At 41.6% G+C, this 17,296-nt stretch overlaps 1 protein-coding gene across 8 annotated transcripts in view; it reads right to left on the bottom strand.

The window, feature by feature from the left end:
- Positions 1 to 2,142: 2,142 nt before the first annotated feature.
- LOC116778444 (la-related protein 1B) overlaps positions 2,143 to 17,296 on the bottom strand; it is a 33,559-nt gene continuing 18,405 nt past the window's right edge. For 5 of the 8 annotated variants that reach the window (XM_061525958.1, XM_061525955.1, XM_061525954.1 and 2 more), the window contains exons 2-27: positions 14,522 to 14,727; positions 14,171 to 14,287; positions 13,810 to 13,924; positions 13,212 to 13,319; positions 12,081 to 12,238; positions 10,938 to 11,095; positions 10,050 to 10,239; positions 9,580 to 9,870; positions 9,339 to 9,487; positions 8,677 to 8,784; positions 8,467 to 8,558; positions 8,165 to 8,247; positions 7,559 to 7,704; positions 7,293 to 7,446; positions 6,420 to 6,476; positions 6,010 to 6,135; positions 5,339 to 5,436; positions 5,041 to 5,151; positions 4,699 to 4,850; positions 4,512 to 4,620; positions 4,020 to 4,165; positions 3,642 to 3,775; positions 3,260 to 3,384; positions 3,078 to 3,154; positions 2,744 to 2,903; positions 2,143 to 2,503 (exon numbers count right to left, since the gene is read on the bottom strand). In XM_061525958.1, the coding sequence (XP_061381942.1) occupies positions 2,866 to 2,903; positions 3,078 to 3,154; positions 3,260 to 3,384; positions 3,642 to 3,775; positions 4,020 to 4,165; positions 4,512 to 4,620; positions 4,699 to 4,850; positions 5,041 to 5,151; positions 5,339 to 5,436; positions 6,010 to 6,135; positions 6,420 to 6,476; positions 7,293 to 7,446; positions 7,559 to 7,704; positions 8,165 to 8,247; positions 8,467 to 8,558; positions 8,677 to 8,784; positions 9,339 to 9,487; positions 9,580 to 9,870; positions 10,050 to 10,239; positions 10,938 to 11,095; positions 12,081 to 12,238; positions 13,212 to 13,319; positions 13,810 to 13,924; positions 14,171 to 14,287; positions 14,522 to 14,623 (3,144 nt within the window). In that variant the 5' untranslated portion in view covers positions 14,624 to 14,727 and the 3' untranslated portion in view covers positions 2,143 to 2,503; positions 2,744 to 2,865. The remainder of the gene's footprint in view (positions 2,504 to 2,743; positions 2,904 to 3,077; positions 3,155 to 3,259; positions 3,385 to 3,641; positions 3,776 to 4,019; positions 4,166 to 4,511; positions 4,621 to 4,698; positions 4,851 to 5,040; positions 5,152 to 5,338; positions 5,437 to 6,009; positions 6,136 to 6,419; positions 6,477 to 7,292; positions 7,447 to 7,558; positions 7,705 to 8,164; positions 8,248 to 8,466; positions 8,559 to 8,676; positions 8,785 to 9,338; positions 9,488 to 9,579; positions 9,871 to 10,049; positions 10,240 to 10,937; positions 11,096 to 12,080; positions 12,239 to 13,211; positions 13,320 to 13,809; positions 13,925 to 14,170; positions 14,288 to 14,521; positions 14,728 to 17,296) is intronic. The other 3 variants (XM_061525959.1, XM_061525952.1, XM_061525953.1) reach the window with 3 other exon arrangements.

Genomic DNA, 17,296 nt, shown 5'->3' with positions numbered 1-17,296 from the left:
GTTCATTGAGGCAGGCGCCATCTGTGAGTGCTTCAGCAGACCTTATTAGTTGAGGTTTTAACTCGTGACAAATTTTGATATTTAAAATATATAATTTCGGTTCAGGTAGCTTTGTCTAACATATTGTGTTGTCTAAACAAAGCACTGCCGCGAGTGGGGAGGGGAGGGGGGAGGGGGAAATAAAAACGAATTTCGAATCGCAAAAATATATTTTTCACTAACGTCCTATGACATACACATTAAGATTCGATTAACTTAAGATAACACCAAATAAACGTTCCGTAACTTTATAATACACATATCAATGTTGAAATAAAACTTCCGGTTTGTGTTTTTTTTTTATAATTAATTTATTAATCAGTATAATAATAATAATATGTATATATTGTATAACTTACATCGCTCGCCGGCGCCTGTACCGCGGACCGGTGACAGACTCACGGCGACTGTTGGCCGACGATGGGCCAACCTTCGGTCCACGCTCGGCCACTACGGACCGAGCCCGGCCGACATTGGCCGACGATCGGCCAACACTATACGCGGACGCCGCGCAAGCACGCTCAGAAAGAACCACTTCTATAATAACCGGCGAGCTACTCCCTACGTATTACAAGACTATAATTACAACAACCAGTTTCCGCCCGCGCGCCGCCGGCTTCACGCTTCACGCCTAACGTTAATAGCAAGAATTCATGTTTCAATAGCTTAATATATATTTTTTTTTATCATTTTTCGTTTATACAACAAGGTCATCGTATCTCCATGTTATCTCGTCGTCTCCTTTGGCGTTCACACGGAAAAAATTAAAATCATGCCTCGCGTCCACTGACACCCACCGGCACGAGCTCCGGGGCCGCGGGCCTGGGAGGCCTACACGCGGACGGTCACCGGCGCTGACCGTCGAGCTGTCCGCGTTCAGTTCACAGCGAACCCGCGTCGGCCGCCGGGCCCGGGCCCCGGAGCGGCTTGGCCCGCTTCCTCGGCGACCGGCTCCTCATCAAACCACACACTTAACAGAATTATCGTATATTTTTTAGCATTTTCACCTATGTTTTATTAAAAAAGAAACTATGTATGCGCTGAAGCGATTCCTGTGTCAAACGATGTCGTCATAAAATTATTAGGAACTATCCGTTAAAGATATGAAGCGACCCAAGCGGAGTGCAAGTCCATTACGAATTTACCTTAAAATAATAATATACCTATACTAAGGAACGCGCTCACCGGCGTCGCCGTCACCGAGCGGACGGTGGAGACGATAGTGCATTACTGCCGGCGACGCGTTCCCTTAAGAAAAAAAGCTTACTTAGAACTAGAAAAAAAAAACAAAAAAAATAATAATAAAAAGTAAGAGACACACCTTAGCATATTATTTAGTGCAATGTACATAACGACACCTAACAGAATATATAACTAACTCATACCGACAGCTGCGTCCCGGCTCATTGAGCAAGTTGTTGACGGACAACGGAAACACTGACGAGTAGACCGAGACACAGACTACATCCACACCACAGACTGGACCCAGGCTACGGTCTGGACTCAGGCTACAGACTGGACCCAGGCTGCAGACTGGACCCAGGCTACAGACTGGACCCAGGCTGCAGACTGGACCCAGACTGCAGACTGGACCCAGATTACAGACTGGACCCAGGCTACAGACTGGACCCAGGCTACAGACTGGACCCAGGCTACAGACTGGACCCAGGCTACAGACTGGACCCAGGCTACAGACTGGACCCAGGCTACAGACTGGACCCAGGCTACAGACTGGACCCAGGCTACAGACTGGACCCAGGCTACAGACTGGACCCAGGCTACAGACTGGACCCAGGCTACAGACTGGACCCAGGCTACAGACTGGACCCAGGCTACGGTCTGGACTCAGGCTACAGACTGGACCCAGGCTACGGTCTGGACTCAGGCTGTAGACTGGACCTAGACAACAGGCTGGACCCAGACCATAGACTATTAAAGGCTCACCGACTAGACCAGTCTGGATCCACAGACTGAATTCGCAATCGCCATTAAACTATAAGGCCGCCTCTACCTCAAGCACTACACTCGGCCCGCTGAGCGGTGACCTCCAGCACATTAAAACGAACAGAACAGAACCAGGAGAAAAATATATAGTCTAGAAGATTTGTGTGTTGTTTTGGCAGTTTCGTGAACATGGGACACTAACCGACCTGACCTCGGCATCCTTAACGCTGGTTTGGGTTCACTGAATACGGACAGTCCGGAGTGTTCAGTCACGTCACGGGGAATCCCTGTGGACTATCCGTATTGAGCGAGCAAACTAGAGTAAGCTTTTTTACATTAATCTTTCACAAGCTGCTACAACGATACAATAAAATCACTCGAATTTACATAAACGTATAAAATAGCGTGTCTTAATGTATGTGTGTCGGTGTGCGCCGCTCCGACGTAGCCCCGGACCACGGCTCCAGTCTCGCGGCCACCGCGGCTAGGCTGCAGCGCTCTTTATTGTCGATGCGTTAAGCTGAACAGACAAACGGGCGGACATTATTATATAGATAGGTCTGAATTTCTCCGTTACAACGTCTATCCGCCAGCTAGAGTTGCATTGAAATCGATCTAGCTTTACATGTGTCAGGCGGAAGAAATGACAAAAAAAAATTAACTAAATCTTTTTTTATTATATATACTGCAATTTAAGTATTACAAACAGACAATACTGGTATATATATATATTTTCCTCGGCGCGTCTCGCCCCACTCACCTCGGGCTCGCAGTCGCGCCGCCCTCAACCGCTCGCCTCGCTATATATAATCTATGTCTTGTTAATATTTTCTTCTTGTATTATATATATATAAAATGCACTGATCGTCTGTCTATATACACTTATTGCTTCGACTCCTCCACCTTCGGCTTAGTTTTCGCTGAAAAAACAAATTTTATTGCTCAATAATAAACTATCTCATAGAATAAAATATATATTAGTCATTCTATCTTCCGACACCGAACCCCTCAATAGTAATGTTTATGAAGTACAGCCATCCTAACGACTGAGCCATAGCGTCCTAGCTTATATTATGTATACAGTATGTACTAACGCCTCCTCTCAGCGGCGACTGTACCCTGGGCGCCGCAGGAACCAGCACGACCGCGGTTGGTGGCGGCCGCGGGACGGCTGCTCGGACAAAAATAACATATGTAAGTTACAACATAAAACAATATAAAAAAAATATCTGTCACGACACCAGTGTGTGTGCGCGCGTGTGTGTGTGTGTGTCACCTGAACGTGTTCCGACAGGCCTTGGTCCTCTCGCTCTCGGACACGGAGCGATGTCTCTCGTACACGCGGGCGTGGGGCCTGCCAGCCCCCGGCCCGCCCGCCGCTAGCAGCTCGTTCAGCTGGGGCTGACAAAGACAAACATACACATAAATACAATAATTCCATCTCACTGTATACACCCGAGCAGCTCCCCGAGGACTCATAGTGAGCAAGTCATGTTTTATCAAAGGCTATACAGGTCCAGCAGCCCAGCTCGTGTCACTGACATGTATTGCTTCTCTTATATATAATTATAATGGCTATTTGTCCTACAAATTATTGTCATATGCATCTATATATATCTCTCTCTCTCTTATCTCTCTCTATCTCTGTCTGTCCGTACCTCCAGCACCCGGAAGTCCTCCACGGTATTGAAGTTAGCGAGGTGTGCTTTAAGTGTAGGCTCCACGTTAAGTGCCGCCGCGTGCTTGTAGTACTTCAAGAACGCCCAGAACTTCTCCAGGCCGTACAGCTGACCTGGAATCGACAAACATACATAGGGAAATTACATAATATTTCCATGTGGATATATTATTTTAATACACACAGTTATAACTCATTGTTCTTATGTTAAATAGGCCGCTACTATAGCTTTACTATCAGTTGACATTATTAACTCCATACAGACAGTTCGTAGTAATCCAAACATAAGACACCTCAAATAATATTATAAACGTAATTCGTTAATAGCGAGTACAGTCATCCGACTGGGCTGTGTCACCTTTCTCATAGTCAGCCAGCGTCTCCACCTGGAAGTGCTGGTACAGCTCAGGTCTGAACTTGCGTTCCAGGCCGTACGAGTAGAATCTGAACAGACATTCCAGGCCGTAGCGGAATCCTGCCGCTGCGTCCTCAGTAGCTAGGCTCCTGGAAGTTAAACACACACACACACATATATATATATATATCATTAAACTAGCTTCAGTATATATGTATAGTGTCATCATACGTCTTAGCAATTTTGAATATTTCCCACACATTATGTACAATTAGTTTTCCCGTTATTTATAATATTGTCAGAATAATTGGTTTGCTCAAAGATCCCGATCGTTCCTATATAACATTGATATAATACTGAACTCTTCCCTTATGAGTGTGGTTAAGGAAGGTAGTCCAGTAAGTACTTCATGAGCAAAGCAGTTTGTTCAAAGGCAACATATTTTTATAGATCTTTGATGTATGTATGTATGTATGTATGTAACAGTATTTTTACCTAAACTCATTATACATAGTCCTGTTGAAGTGATCTCTGAGGAAGAAGGACCAGAATCTGAAGAGAGTATTCATCTCCTGGGACTGGCCTATGCCCAGCTTCTTGCGTTCTGAAACATATATATATAGATATAGCAACATATATATATATATATAAAGATACTATGTGTGTGTGTGTTTGTCTTTACCTTTAAGACATCTCGAGTGATACTTGTGGTAGGCCTGCTGTGTGAAGTGGTTCTCTCTCAGCAGCCCGTGGCTGGGGTGATGGAAGGCCGGCAGGGACTGAGGGACGGAGCCGCAGGACGAGCCCAGGGTGGGTGACGTTCCCAGGGACGATCTGAACACCATAAAGACATATAAACCACGTGTTTAAATCACTGCCAGTATTAGGGATTCGTTAGAGTACCGATCCCCTACACTAGACTAATTACTATGGATCCTTCTGTATAAGATTGATGTTCAATATTATGTATGTATGTGTGTGTATGTGTGTGTGTGTGTGTGTGCCTGCCCCCTCATCCGCTCACCCCGTGCTGTCCCTGTGCTGTCTCCTGTGCTCGCGCACGTCCATGATCCACCCCACGTGGTGCTCCACCGGCGGGTTCAGGCTGTGCCGCGTCTTGTGCTTCCTGCTGCTTCTGTTGATATACACATTACATCAGGCCGACGGTTATAGTGTTTTCATATTGCAGGTTGGTAAACTGATGTAAACATTAAAGTTAATTGTTTTAGCCCATATATATATATATATATATATATATATATATATATATATAAGGCATCCTACACATCTTAAACATTGTCATTTGTGTATATATGTCTTACATAACGTCCGTAGCGTGCGGATCCTTGCTGGCCGCGTAGAAGCGCGCCGTTCGTCTGCGGGCTGCCTTACCGCCGCCCTCTGGCTTTTGCTCGTTCGGCTGTGGATAGTTTTAAGTGTCATATATATATATATATATATATATATATAATGGACAAAATATAATTAATTGATATTAAAGAGATCTAAGACTTGTATACATTGGAATAAAACTAATATTTTTCTCATTTACTACGCGTTTTTATGATACTAACCGCACACTCCACGGTTCGGTCGCCTCTCAGCAGCCGTGGTGAGATTTCTCAAATTCAATGAAAACCATCAGCTATATTTTATTTGTTATTACTTAAACAAACTCCATATATGTAAAACTATTAATTTTTTTTTAATATCACCAGTGAAAGCTCGCGACTTCAGTTAGGAATTAATTGATAAGATTTGGTCACCGACGGACAGCCGAGTATAGTCTGTGACACGAATTTTCATACAATGTTTAACTTCATATCGTTTATTGTATATTTTTTTTTATTTTATAGTCTGTATGTTATTAACATACGCTACATCACTCAGACTCGATCAAAATCAGAAAAATATTAGTTTAATTTAAATCAATACTAGCTAAAGTCTTGGATCATTGGGACATGTGTATGTTGTGTATCCTGGCCGGTCTCACCACAGTCGGCCTGGGCGGGGGCGGGGGCGGCGTCTCGGGGTTCCTGTGCTGGTGGGCGGGCGCCGCGGCCTCGAACTGCTCGCGGCTGATCACCGACACCGTGCGGTACTGCGGCGTGCTGTGCGACTGATGATAAAACACATACAATAGTGTGTATAACGCGCGGAACACGAACCGACATATAAACAAATTAATTGCCTTTAATACAATAAACTAATATTTTCCAAGAAATGATGCTAGGCAAGGCAACTCGGCTTGTTTATCTCAGCCATGAGAGAGAAATTGGCATTACTGTTAGTGACTTTATCTATATATATAAAGTCTAAGTCTAGTATAAAATATATATATACATATATATATATTATTTTTTTCCCTACATTAATTTATTATCAATACAATATATATATTACCGATGAGAACTCGTTCCAGAGGTCCTCCTCGTAGCGCCTGAGACCGTCCGTGATCACCTGGAAACACATATAACAAAAAAATTAACATACAGCATTATGTTACATTAAAACGAGATCTTAGTCTGTGGCACCTGTCGGGACATCACAGTTCAGTGGGGTCAGTGACGGGGACAATACTTCGGTTTAAAGACATTTATTTCTCATAAAGAACACAAAAGTTCACTTATAATAAGAAATTACAATAATTTTGCTTGAGGGTACATTTAAAAGTCTGCCTTATGAATCATATACAGTAAAATGAAATGTTGCGGGTAGTTATATCACACAAACATGTTTAGGTAGGGGTTACATTAACTTATACATTATTTTGCACATATTCCATTACACGTTACTTAAGGTGGGGATTCAATTCTGAATGAAGAATTAATTGCTATAAATTCATATCAGATATCATTCTGTGATGTCAATCGCTATAGCAATATGTGTATTACACGTAATTCGCACTTATATAATATTATCTTATATTTGTCTCATTGTTTTTGATACTGCTATACATTTTTCATGTCCTGTGAGCTCGGAAGCGAGATATTTACGCCTAATGTAACCCGTACAATGAACTGAGACGGACAAGTCTATCGCTGCTACAGATTTGGGCTTCACGACACTAATTTAACATATTCTAATGTGTTATCTGTCAAAAAATATTATAAAATATTAAGAAGTTCTAAAAGTATGACATGAAAAACTTTGTATACATTGGATTGAATTTTATCACACTAGTAACGCCATCTGTTGGTAAAAACCAAAAACAATTTGACAGGACCTAAACTATATATATATATATGTGTGTGTGTGTGTGTGTATGTCCGTCACCTGCTCCAGGTCCTGCGTGATCTTGGTCCTGGTGGCCCAGTCGCCCTGTCGGTCGTGTCCGTCGTGTTTGGGAGCGCGGGCCGCGGTCTGAGTCACTATAAGCAGCCGGCCGATGTCACGGTCCGACAGCTCGAGATCAGATTCCTCGTCCGACCTGGAAGAACATAAATCTCCCGCTGTAATGAATTCTATCAAAATCGATCCAGCCATCGCTTATATGTCAAGTTTTCGGTATAAGACTAAATATATATATATACTATGCCTACCAGCCGTCAGTGAAGGTGTTGTTCCTGGGTGGAGGCAGCTCCAGTTCTTCATCCAGCTGGAAGTGCAGCTCCTCCTTGGGCTCGTCGTCCGCCGCGTCAGGTCGGGGCGCACGCTCCCGAGACCCCGCCTTGGTACGGCGCTTCACCTGGATACAGACATACACTTATAATATATTTAATTGAGGGTAGTTAAAATTATCAACTGCCACCTGCGGAGCCACCTGAGCAAGTCTAGTCACAACACTGAGTGTCGGTTGGTATAAATAGAGGCGAGCGTACAGAAAAACACAGTCTCGCTCAAGACGTTGTAGAGTACGGACCTCTCAGAAATTAAGGATTCGTCAAAGCTACAAGGTTACCTTACAAGGGCACCGGTGACGTCAGTTATGCTGACGTCACTCTTTTTAAAGAAACAAAGTTGTTCCAACTCTTCCATATATATGTGTAGTGACAGTGTTGCACCCGTGGCGGTCACGGGAGCGCCCCGGAACGCCTCACAATCTCTTTGATGTAGCACTGGTTCGCAGTAACACACGAGGCTACGACAGCATCGCGTGTGGACATGGGTGCATGTACTATACTCTATACTCTATAGTGTATACTAACCTCCGTCCATACGTCAGCATCTCCTCTGTCTGATGATGCACTGGAACCATTGTCCTGTTTCTCCGCGGAATCCATCGGTTCCTCTGGAAACATATGTTAAGGTAAATTTATATAAATATATATGTGTATGTGTGTGTGTTTAACACACTGTGACTGTCATAAATGTTGCCAACAATAAATAAAAATATATATATATATGTATAAATATATAAATATATATATATGTGTGGGATCCTCTGTGACGGGCCCGGTGTGTCGGCTGTGTAGTTTTTACAGGCTGCTAGTTATATATTTTTCCATACCGTTTCTCCTGGCCTGGGGGACGAACTCCGGGACGTCAGGGTTGAGGTGATCCACGGCGAGGGGCGCGGTCCCCGGACGTGTGCGGAATATCCTGGATATACGTCACGGATATAGAAACACAATTGACATATCAAAGTTTTATTCAGTGCAAAATATCGGCGTAGCAAGATAATGAGCGTGTGTCTGTTACTGTCGGCTACGAAACTAACCTGGGCAGCGGCGGCGGAGGGACGGCTCTCAGCAGACTGGACACGGGCGCCACTAGCGGCCCGCCCATGGTCGCCAGGGGGAAGATGCCGACCATTTGCTTTTTACGTCTGAAACAAACGAAAATTATATATATATATATATAGTGGGAATATGTGAGAGCAGGGGAGGGGAGACCACATACAACCAGTCGCCAGGAGATCAGGACTCTGCTCGCTGGTAACAGCTCGTAGACTGTGTGATTTAGATCTCTCGTTTGTGTTATATTCAGATCTCATCACGATGAGTTTAAAACGTGACAGATGAAAGTTAATTTAAACATTGTTTTTATTTAAGTGAAATTGTACAGAATATAATAATAAAAAAAAGTTTAATATTCTCTCGTTTCTAATATATATATAAAGTATATTGAATAATGGTCTATGCCGAAATCAACATTTTCATTATAATGAGATCCAGAGTCCCGCGAGTATTCGTTGAAACTAAACTAATATTTTTCTCGTTTACTACTTGTTTTTGTTGTTATATAAACTACATACTCCGACGTTTCGGTTGCTGGAAGCAGCCGTGGTCACGGACACGAGATACAAAATGTTTAAAAACGCGTAGTAAATCCGAAAATGTTAGTTTTTTTCTCTGCGAGCCAGCCGCTGCGGTAACCAACCTCTTCTCCCCGGGCTTCTCTACATCCGGTTGCAGCGGCGGGTCGTTGTTGATATCCTTCTCCTGGCTGTCCACATCCGCTTCCTGTTTCCCATCCGCCGGCGCTCGTTTGTCTTCATCCTGTTTTTCTGACGGCGGTTCGGGATTCGCCTGACAATTTTTTATCGAATATGTGAGTATCGGGAGCTGGTTAGCGTCGCTGGCATGTCATATGTCTACTGTATGTGTGTTTGTTAGCTTGCCTCGTTCCCTAGAGTCCGTTCTCCGTCCTTCAGCGCCGCGTCCGCTCCGTCCTCGCCGGCCCCCGCCTCCTCAGCGCCAGCGTGCGCGGCCTGGTCCCGCTCCGCTGGCCGCTCCTCGTGTCCAGTCTTCTGCTCCGGCTCCTCGTGTCGCGCTCCGTGTATTCTCTCCGCGTCCGCGTCGTGTCTGTCTGTGTGTTCGTCTCTCTCGTTCTTGTCCTGCCCCTCGCCGTCATCGGAGTTGGAGGGTAGATCCAGTATCGGCCATTTTGTAGGCTCGAACGCCGTTCTGACCTGTTATAATATATATTTTTTGTTATATATTAATCAATTACTTTAACGACCTCCGTGTTATGTATTATAATGCACTATTATCGTAGCAACGTTCAACAAAACTGGTGTCTGCTTGCTATGGAGCGGAATGTCATTAAAGTTTATCTCGTCTCAGTGGCGCGGGTGCGCGTACTCCTCACCTTGAACCCTCCTATCAGCTGCAGCCTGTCCGAGTCGCGTATGGCGTCCAGCACGAGCTGCACGTCAGCGGTGAGCGCCCTCACGCGGTGGAAGGACGCGATCAGGGTGACGGGTATAGTGCCGTCCGGGGACATCTTACGCCGCAGGAAGAAATCCCGGGCCAGGTTATCGGGACTGAAGTAGTACTCGCTGTGACACACAAATACATGTTACTAACAGGACTAGATTTTATATAAAAAAAAGGTGAAAAATCTATATAAGGAGCTTGTTTGGAGCTGACCGTCCGTGGGTACACGTCAGCCATTTTGTTTTCGTATTTATCATACGTTTGTTATTTGCTCATACTCTGATTTGTCGGATTTGGATTTACTTAAGGTGATCTCGACTTGTTTTTTTTTTTAAACATATTATTTTGGGGGTAGAATAAAATATGTGAAGTAGCGCTCGCTGTGAGACACAAAACTAATCTGAGGGTAGTATGAAAAGGGATTTCTTATATTAGAAAATTAAATTTAATAATTCCTTGGAAAGACAAAAAATATCTACAGCTTGTTGGAATTCACTTGGTAATCGAAGAACGTTTGGTCTTTGACAATTTGGACAAAGTCCTCTTATTTTTGATAACAAAATAATATAATTAACTTTAATAAGGAAATAAATTGCCATATACTGATTTTATTTTATTTGTCAATTCGTGTGGGAGAAGAGGAAAAATATTTTAGCTATATTTATATAGATCTGTTCTGAACTGTTCCCGGGGCTACACGGACTGAAGATACATTGTATACTATGTGTTACTATAATGTGTGAGATATATTAATGTATAGTTTCAGTAGTTTACGTGTTGGGTTGTAACAGACATACACACAAGAAACCTAGACACATACATCTGCTTCTTGATGAGGTCTTTGAGCGTCGCCTGGTCCAGTCCGACGTAGGGGGCGCTGCCGTAGTAGAAGGCCTGCGCGATCGGCGGGGCGAGCGGCAGGGCCCCGAGCCCGTACCGGAGCACCACCTGCGGCAGGCCCGGCTGAGCCACGCGGAGCTGGGGCGGGGACATGATAGGTGGTGGGTGTTTCGGCGAGCAGCTGGTAGCGCGCGCACTACCAGCGGGTACAGCCTCCGCACTCAATGACAAAGCGTTAGCCGACAGCCCTCAATGGCGATTAGTGTTTGCTTATAATGACGTGAGGTTTATATCAGAAATATATCACTAATATTAATTTTACTAGTTATTGTGTCGAATACGGACAAACACACCGACACCCGGACATGCAAACTGCTTTACACATATGTATATATATATAAAAAACATTACACATTAATGACACGAACAGGTCCACGCTGTTAAATGATGTGTTGATAAATAAAAAGATAAGAAAAAAAAACATGGAATAAATAATTTATGGTATTAACTATGGTGGTGGATGAGAAATGGGGGGGAGGGAGGTTCTGGTATAAAATACCTTCTATGTGGTGATGTAAATCATATATATATATATATACAAATTGTACGATCGAAATTAATCTATATATAGTATTTATGTACAGAAAAAAATAGCCAACTGTAAAACTGATTGTCAAAAATCACTATCCGTGCCGGCGCCCGGGTCCGGAGAGGCCTGGGGGCGGCTAAAGTCACTACGGTGGACATTAGAACATTTACATCACCAGCAAAGTATCTTATACCAAGGACCCGGACACGGTCCAGCTAGCGCGTCGGGCCCGCTCGCAACAAACAACGACAACAACAAAAAAATAATAAGACCGGGAACTGAAATTTAAAAGAACGATGAACAGAAAGTCGTCCCGAGTTTAAAACCTTATGTGTGAGGTAAAAACGGCTTACACCGTTCACTGAGGAGGAAAATGACAAAAACAAATTGTTGAATAACCGAAGTTAATCAGAAATCTAATAATATTTTTTTCCTGAATTAATTTTTCCAAAACTGAACAAAAAAAAATAATAAAAAAAAGCATCCTCGATACTTATTTGCGGACGTTATCGAGTGTCAGTGCTCGCGCGGTACCTGAGGCAGCTCGTGGCTGGCTATGTCCTGGTGGTACACGTGCGAGTGGATGGAGGAGGCGCGCGGCGCGCCCCGGCGGGTCCCCCGGCCGCGCACGGAGCCCCGGCCGCGGGGAGCGCCTCGGCCGCGGGAGTCCTCGCCGTTCAGGCTGACTGTATCTGTTTGGACGTTAATATTATAGCTTTCACTTAGAACATTCAGGAACATCGGATATTTAATATGTTTTATAGCGCATGGCGACCCCGGCCGCACAGACTCGGGAGGAGATTCGTTGAGTATAAAGAGGATATATTCATTTAAATGAAACTAATATTTTTCGGATAAACTACGCGTGATTTATTTTTCTCATCTCGTCTCGCCCGCCCGTGATCACGGTTGCTGAAAAGCAACCGAAACGTCTGGAGTTTGTAATTTTTTTACAAAAATAAATCACGCGTAGTTCATCCGAAAAATATTTGTTTCATTTAAATTAATAAAATTCGCGAAAATTTTAGATCTCATTAGAATATATTAACTCTGAAGCTACGCACATTATTTTAAATTTAAAGTAGAAACAAGTTGTGCCTACGTTTTATATGATGATGTTATTGATGTAAGCTACGCACATCCCACATCGGCACTCAGAAACAACCGATATCCGATATGTCACATACTGAATTAATATATTATTATATTTGTATCGACAGTCGCCATCGGAACTTAGCGCTGTACACTCGTCCCAATGATGAAATTGTAAACTATAATATTACAACACATATATATATATATATATATGTTTACTAGATTGAATTTTCCTTACATCAACTACAAGACTAACAGGCAAAAAATCTTTACAGTTATGACTATTAAATATATATATATATATACATACATAGTGTCCGGCTGTATAGACTCTATTTGTTTTCCTACACACACACACACACACATTCAATACAATATATTATAATATTATAAAGATATTTTAACTTAACATGAAGTCAATTAATAATATATATTTTTTTAAGTTTCACTTTACAACAATATGTATGTAAAAAATTTACTTAACCATATTGTCAAAGTTTTTATTTATCAGTTCAAAGTTACTCAGATTTCTATGACATCATATCATATCGTATCACAATCATGACATACCGTGGTCCTGCCTGGGCGCGTGCTGTCCATGCTTGGACCTGCCGGCCTTCACGTCAATATCCAGAGGCACCCACTTGTGCTTCCCGGATTTGTTCCCGCCCTTGCCGGCTGTGGACAGATTATATATACATGAGGAGAGGAGCTCGGACGGGGGAGGGGCGCGCTTACACCCACTCCTGGGTCAAGTCCAGGCGCTGTTGGAGCTCCTCTCCCTGCACGGTGCATTTTATAACTAAGCACATTTTTTCTCAATATGATAATTTTCTTTAACTACACAGGCTCGAGGATAAACAAATATGTGACACTAGCTTATATGAGACAGTGGAAATAAAATTAGACATTGGAATAAAAATCAATGTAAATGTATTGAACTGAAACATGTGGATATTGTTGTGTGAATACCCGCGTTTGTTTCAGTCGAAACGTTCCTCTGCCCGTATTGCGTAACCGATCGCCTCCATGGAGAGGCGTCAGGCCTAAAGTACGGGGGCGAACCACTCAAAGACCCTCATGCAATGTCAAGAGCTGCCACAGCTCGACACGGTCGCCGCCCCGGTAACCACTGAGCCTACGCGTCATATATATTTTATACATTTACCAGCTGTTTTGCTCTTGTCGAACGCGTGCCTGTCGTAGTGGGCGTGGTGGTTGGCGCTGGGATCCACCTTCTCCGCCTTCATCGGCTGTTCCTCGAGCGGCTTCCTCTCTTGGTCCTGAAAATTAAATAGATTTCGTTTATATTTGAAGAATTTGAACTAAAAACCAGTCATTGCTCCGTTCAGACGTTATCATTTAAATTTATCAGAACATATATTCTTTATATCTTCGTTTTCTGTGACAGGTCATATTATTTAGTAAAATATTTAGGCAGAAAAAAAAATCATCGAATAGTCCTTTACAAGTAATTCTTCTAGATCTTCGAAGAATTTTACTATTGTTTGAAATCCCATCGTCCTCACCGCGTTTCCATTATGGTGCGCCGAATCCTCCTGCGGCGGCGGCGTGGAGTGACAGCGGGCGCCTGCAACAGCTGCGCCCAGAGTCGGCCAATCACCAATGTCTGTGAAGTCAGACGCCTGGAAAAAGATGTTCCCGTTAAATAACTTATCTGATCCCTTTCTGAATTCTGGAAACCTTATTAACGGAACGATCAAAATGTAAGACCTGGAGATACAATCATTTTTAGCACCAGAATGGAGTTATTTGCCCAGAGAAACAATTCCTATGCTATATAGATTAGCATTCCATGAAATCTCATCAAATACAGATGATGATGATGATTCCACCGACACAATAATCTTATACCGGACCTGTTCCTGTTCTATCCTGGCCCAGCTCTTCCTGGACCTGGTCTTCCTCCTGGTCGCCACGCCGGCGGTCATAATCACGGTCAACACCGACTCACAACGCATCCATCACCAAACACTAACCCGATAACGTTATAACACTAAAAGGCTCATTTCCAGTGGGAAGAAAAAAAAAATCATTGATAATACAAAATTAAGTCCAAATACAACTGTAAAAAGATTAACATCTGACATTATGGCTGTGACATTTGAAACAAGGAAGACGTTCGTATTAAATTATACGACTGGCGTGTTTAGTACTGGACCGGTAATGATGGCATTTCGACCGTCGACACAACATGATTGTGGATATATTTAAATTACTTTTTTATTATAAAATGATACGTAATGACTCGCCCGACAACAGTGGTGGTTACAGTCGTGTACGTAACACGTAGCGACAATTACAAAACGGAACGATAAAAATACTAATGACTCGTAAAAGGGGACAAAATAAAGAAGTAGAAAAATTAATATATATATATATATATATGATAAAATATTTATTTCTGAATATATCTTTTAGTTGGAATTATATTTCATGAAATTTCACTAACAATACGCTTAGTATAAGTTCAAATAAACGAACTACACACGGTGCGTTAACAGTATTCCATTCATAAATATTCTCATATGGTATTGACGTGGGTTGTTGAATGGGAAACGGGAAACTATTGGTACGTAGTGCAACGATACGGTCGTGTGGTAAGCGTACTTACTCATAGCTCATGAAATAAGGATGAAGTTTAAAAGTATCAAAAATTTTACGTGTATATATGAGTAATGAAATTAGGAAAAATATTTGTCACGAACAAAGTCGAGAGCACGGCTTATATATATATATATATACATATATATAATGGTTATCAGCACGTGTTAGATACCTATCCATTATTACCCTATCCAAGGCCAATCCATATCACACAATAATATATAACGTTGAGGCAGAAAAATACTATCCACAAAAAATATATTATAACTACAAAGTTACGTATGTCGCGGATAAAGATGCGTACAGACTGACATACACGTAGCTATATATATAGATGAATAACGAGAAAAAAAAAGTTTTTTAAAGAGTTTAATGTATACAGCTCATGTATAAGAATGACAATAAAAATGTTAATATTATATACATATATATATCCATTGATATAATAGTATCAAGAATAGCTTATTTACTCAATAATGTAAAATTTTAACATATATAAATTGTTATTATAAAACAAAAAACGACGGAAATGAAATAAACTACCTATACAATTGTTTTTCATAACATTTCTTGATTAAAATATTAACAAGATTATTTAAGTAGACACATTTTTCACATATATATATAAACTTATCTGTTACTTGAGAGACTGAATCGTTACACGTATATATCCCCAGCGAATATCCGATACAAGAAAAAAACTTACACGGAACCACGGCTCGCGGTTAGTGTTCTAATCAAATACATTAATAGGCGGTAACGTTTGAGAGATTTATTTAAGATTAGTATAAATTTAATCCATCATAATTACTCTCCACCGCCTCTGCTATCCGTCAACAGGTGGCGCTCTCGATAAAGGCACTCTTACGGCACTCACAAAAATATATACCCTTACACGAACGAATATATATCGTTTGCTATATATATATATATATATATATATATATATATTTCAATACATTGGCGACACGTCCAATAACACTCTCAACATATGTTATCCAAGGTCATTTATACCTCGAGTATAAGAACACAGACATAATATAAAAATCACGATAAACCAGTATTATTATGCAAATTGTATTAAAATCATTGTATGTTATGTATTATGTTACTGATAATGTTATATAGTGTGTGGTGACGAGGGTTTGAGCGAACACGTGGTCGGAGAGCCACGCGGTTATAACCTATAAATAGCACGTGCTCTACAAACATACACACATACATATATATATATATATGTATAATAAAAAAAAAAAAATAAGAAAAATTTTTTTTTTCGTCTATTAAGTGAAAGTGCTTCAACACTACGAGTTCAGCCAGCATTCTTATAGTACACGTCAACACCTACAGTATCGCCGTGACACTTGAGTACCTCCGACTGTAAATGGATGAGAATTATACTGAAATTTTGCTATTATATATTTTAACTTAATCACAGATCTCAAATAATTTTATCTTATATTAAGTCCATTATTATTAATGTAATAAATTAAGTTATATTTTGAATTAATTCAAGCAATCCTTTCTGTTGTTATTCGTGTTGAGAATTAAAGCTCAAAAGTTACTTACTCCAAGTTCGTGCAGTCACTGAATACTGAGTTAACGGTACTCCATTCTTTAATCTTCTTAAATATTAACGTAGGACATTGTATTAGAAACGAGAAACGCTATGTACGGAGTGTAACCGTGTTAACTTGTGGTAAGTGGTGTCCGTGTGACGTTTTGGTGATGGTAACTTTTAGGAACGGTACGTGAATATGTTGTTCTTGATATAATACATTATTTGTGTTATATATATATGTACACCAACAGCCAGCGCCATCTATCGCATGTCGCGTTACTTCACACTGCACAACTGTCATGAAGTGTTTCCGGGAACTACACGGACTGAAGGACACATTATATACTATGTGCTATTCTGAAAAACATTGTAAAGTTTAATCAAAATCTGTTCAGTAGTTTCTATCTGAGTTAGTCATAAAAAGATCACACAATATTTCAGCGTTTACGACCACATGGACATGCGC

Source organism: Danaus plexippus, chromosome 31 (assembly GCF_018135715.1).
Source record: "Danaus plexippus chromosome 31, MEX_DaPlex, whole genome shotgun sequence".
Taxonomy (NCBI): Eukaryota; Metazoa; Arthropoda; class Insecta; order Lepidoptera; family Nymphalidae; genus Danaus; species Danaus plexippus.
Note: the sequence above shows the minus strand (reverse complement) of the source record. Positions and strands in the feature narration are given on the sequence as shown.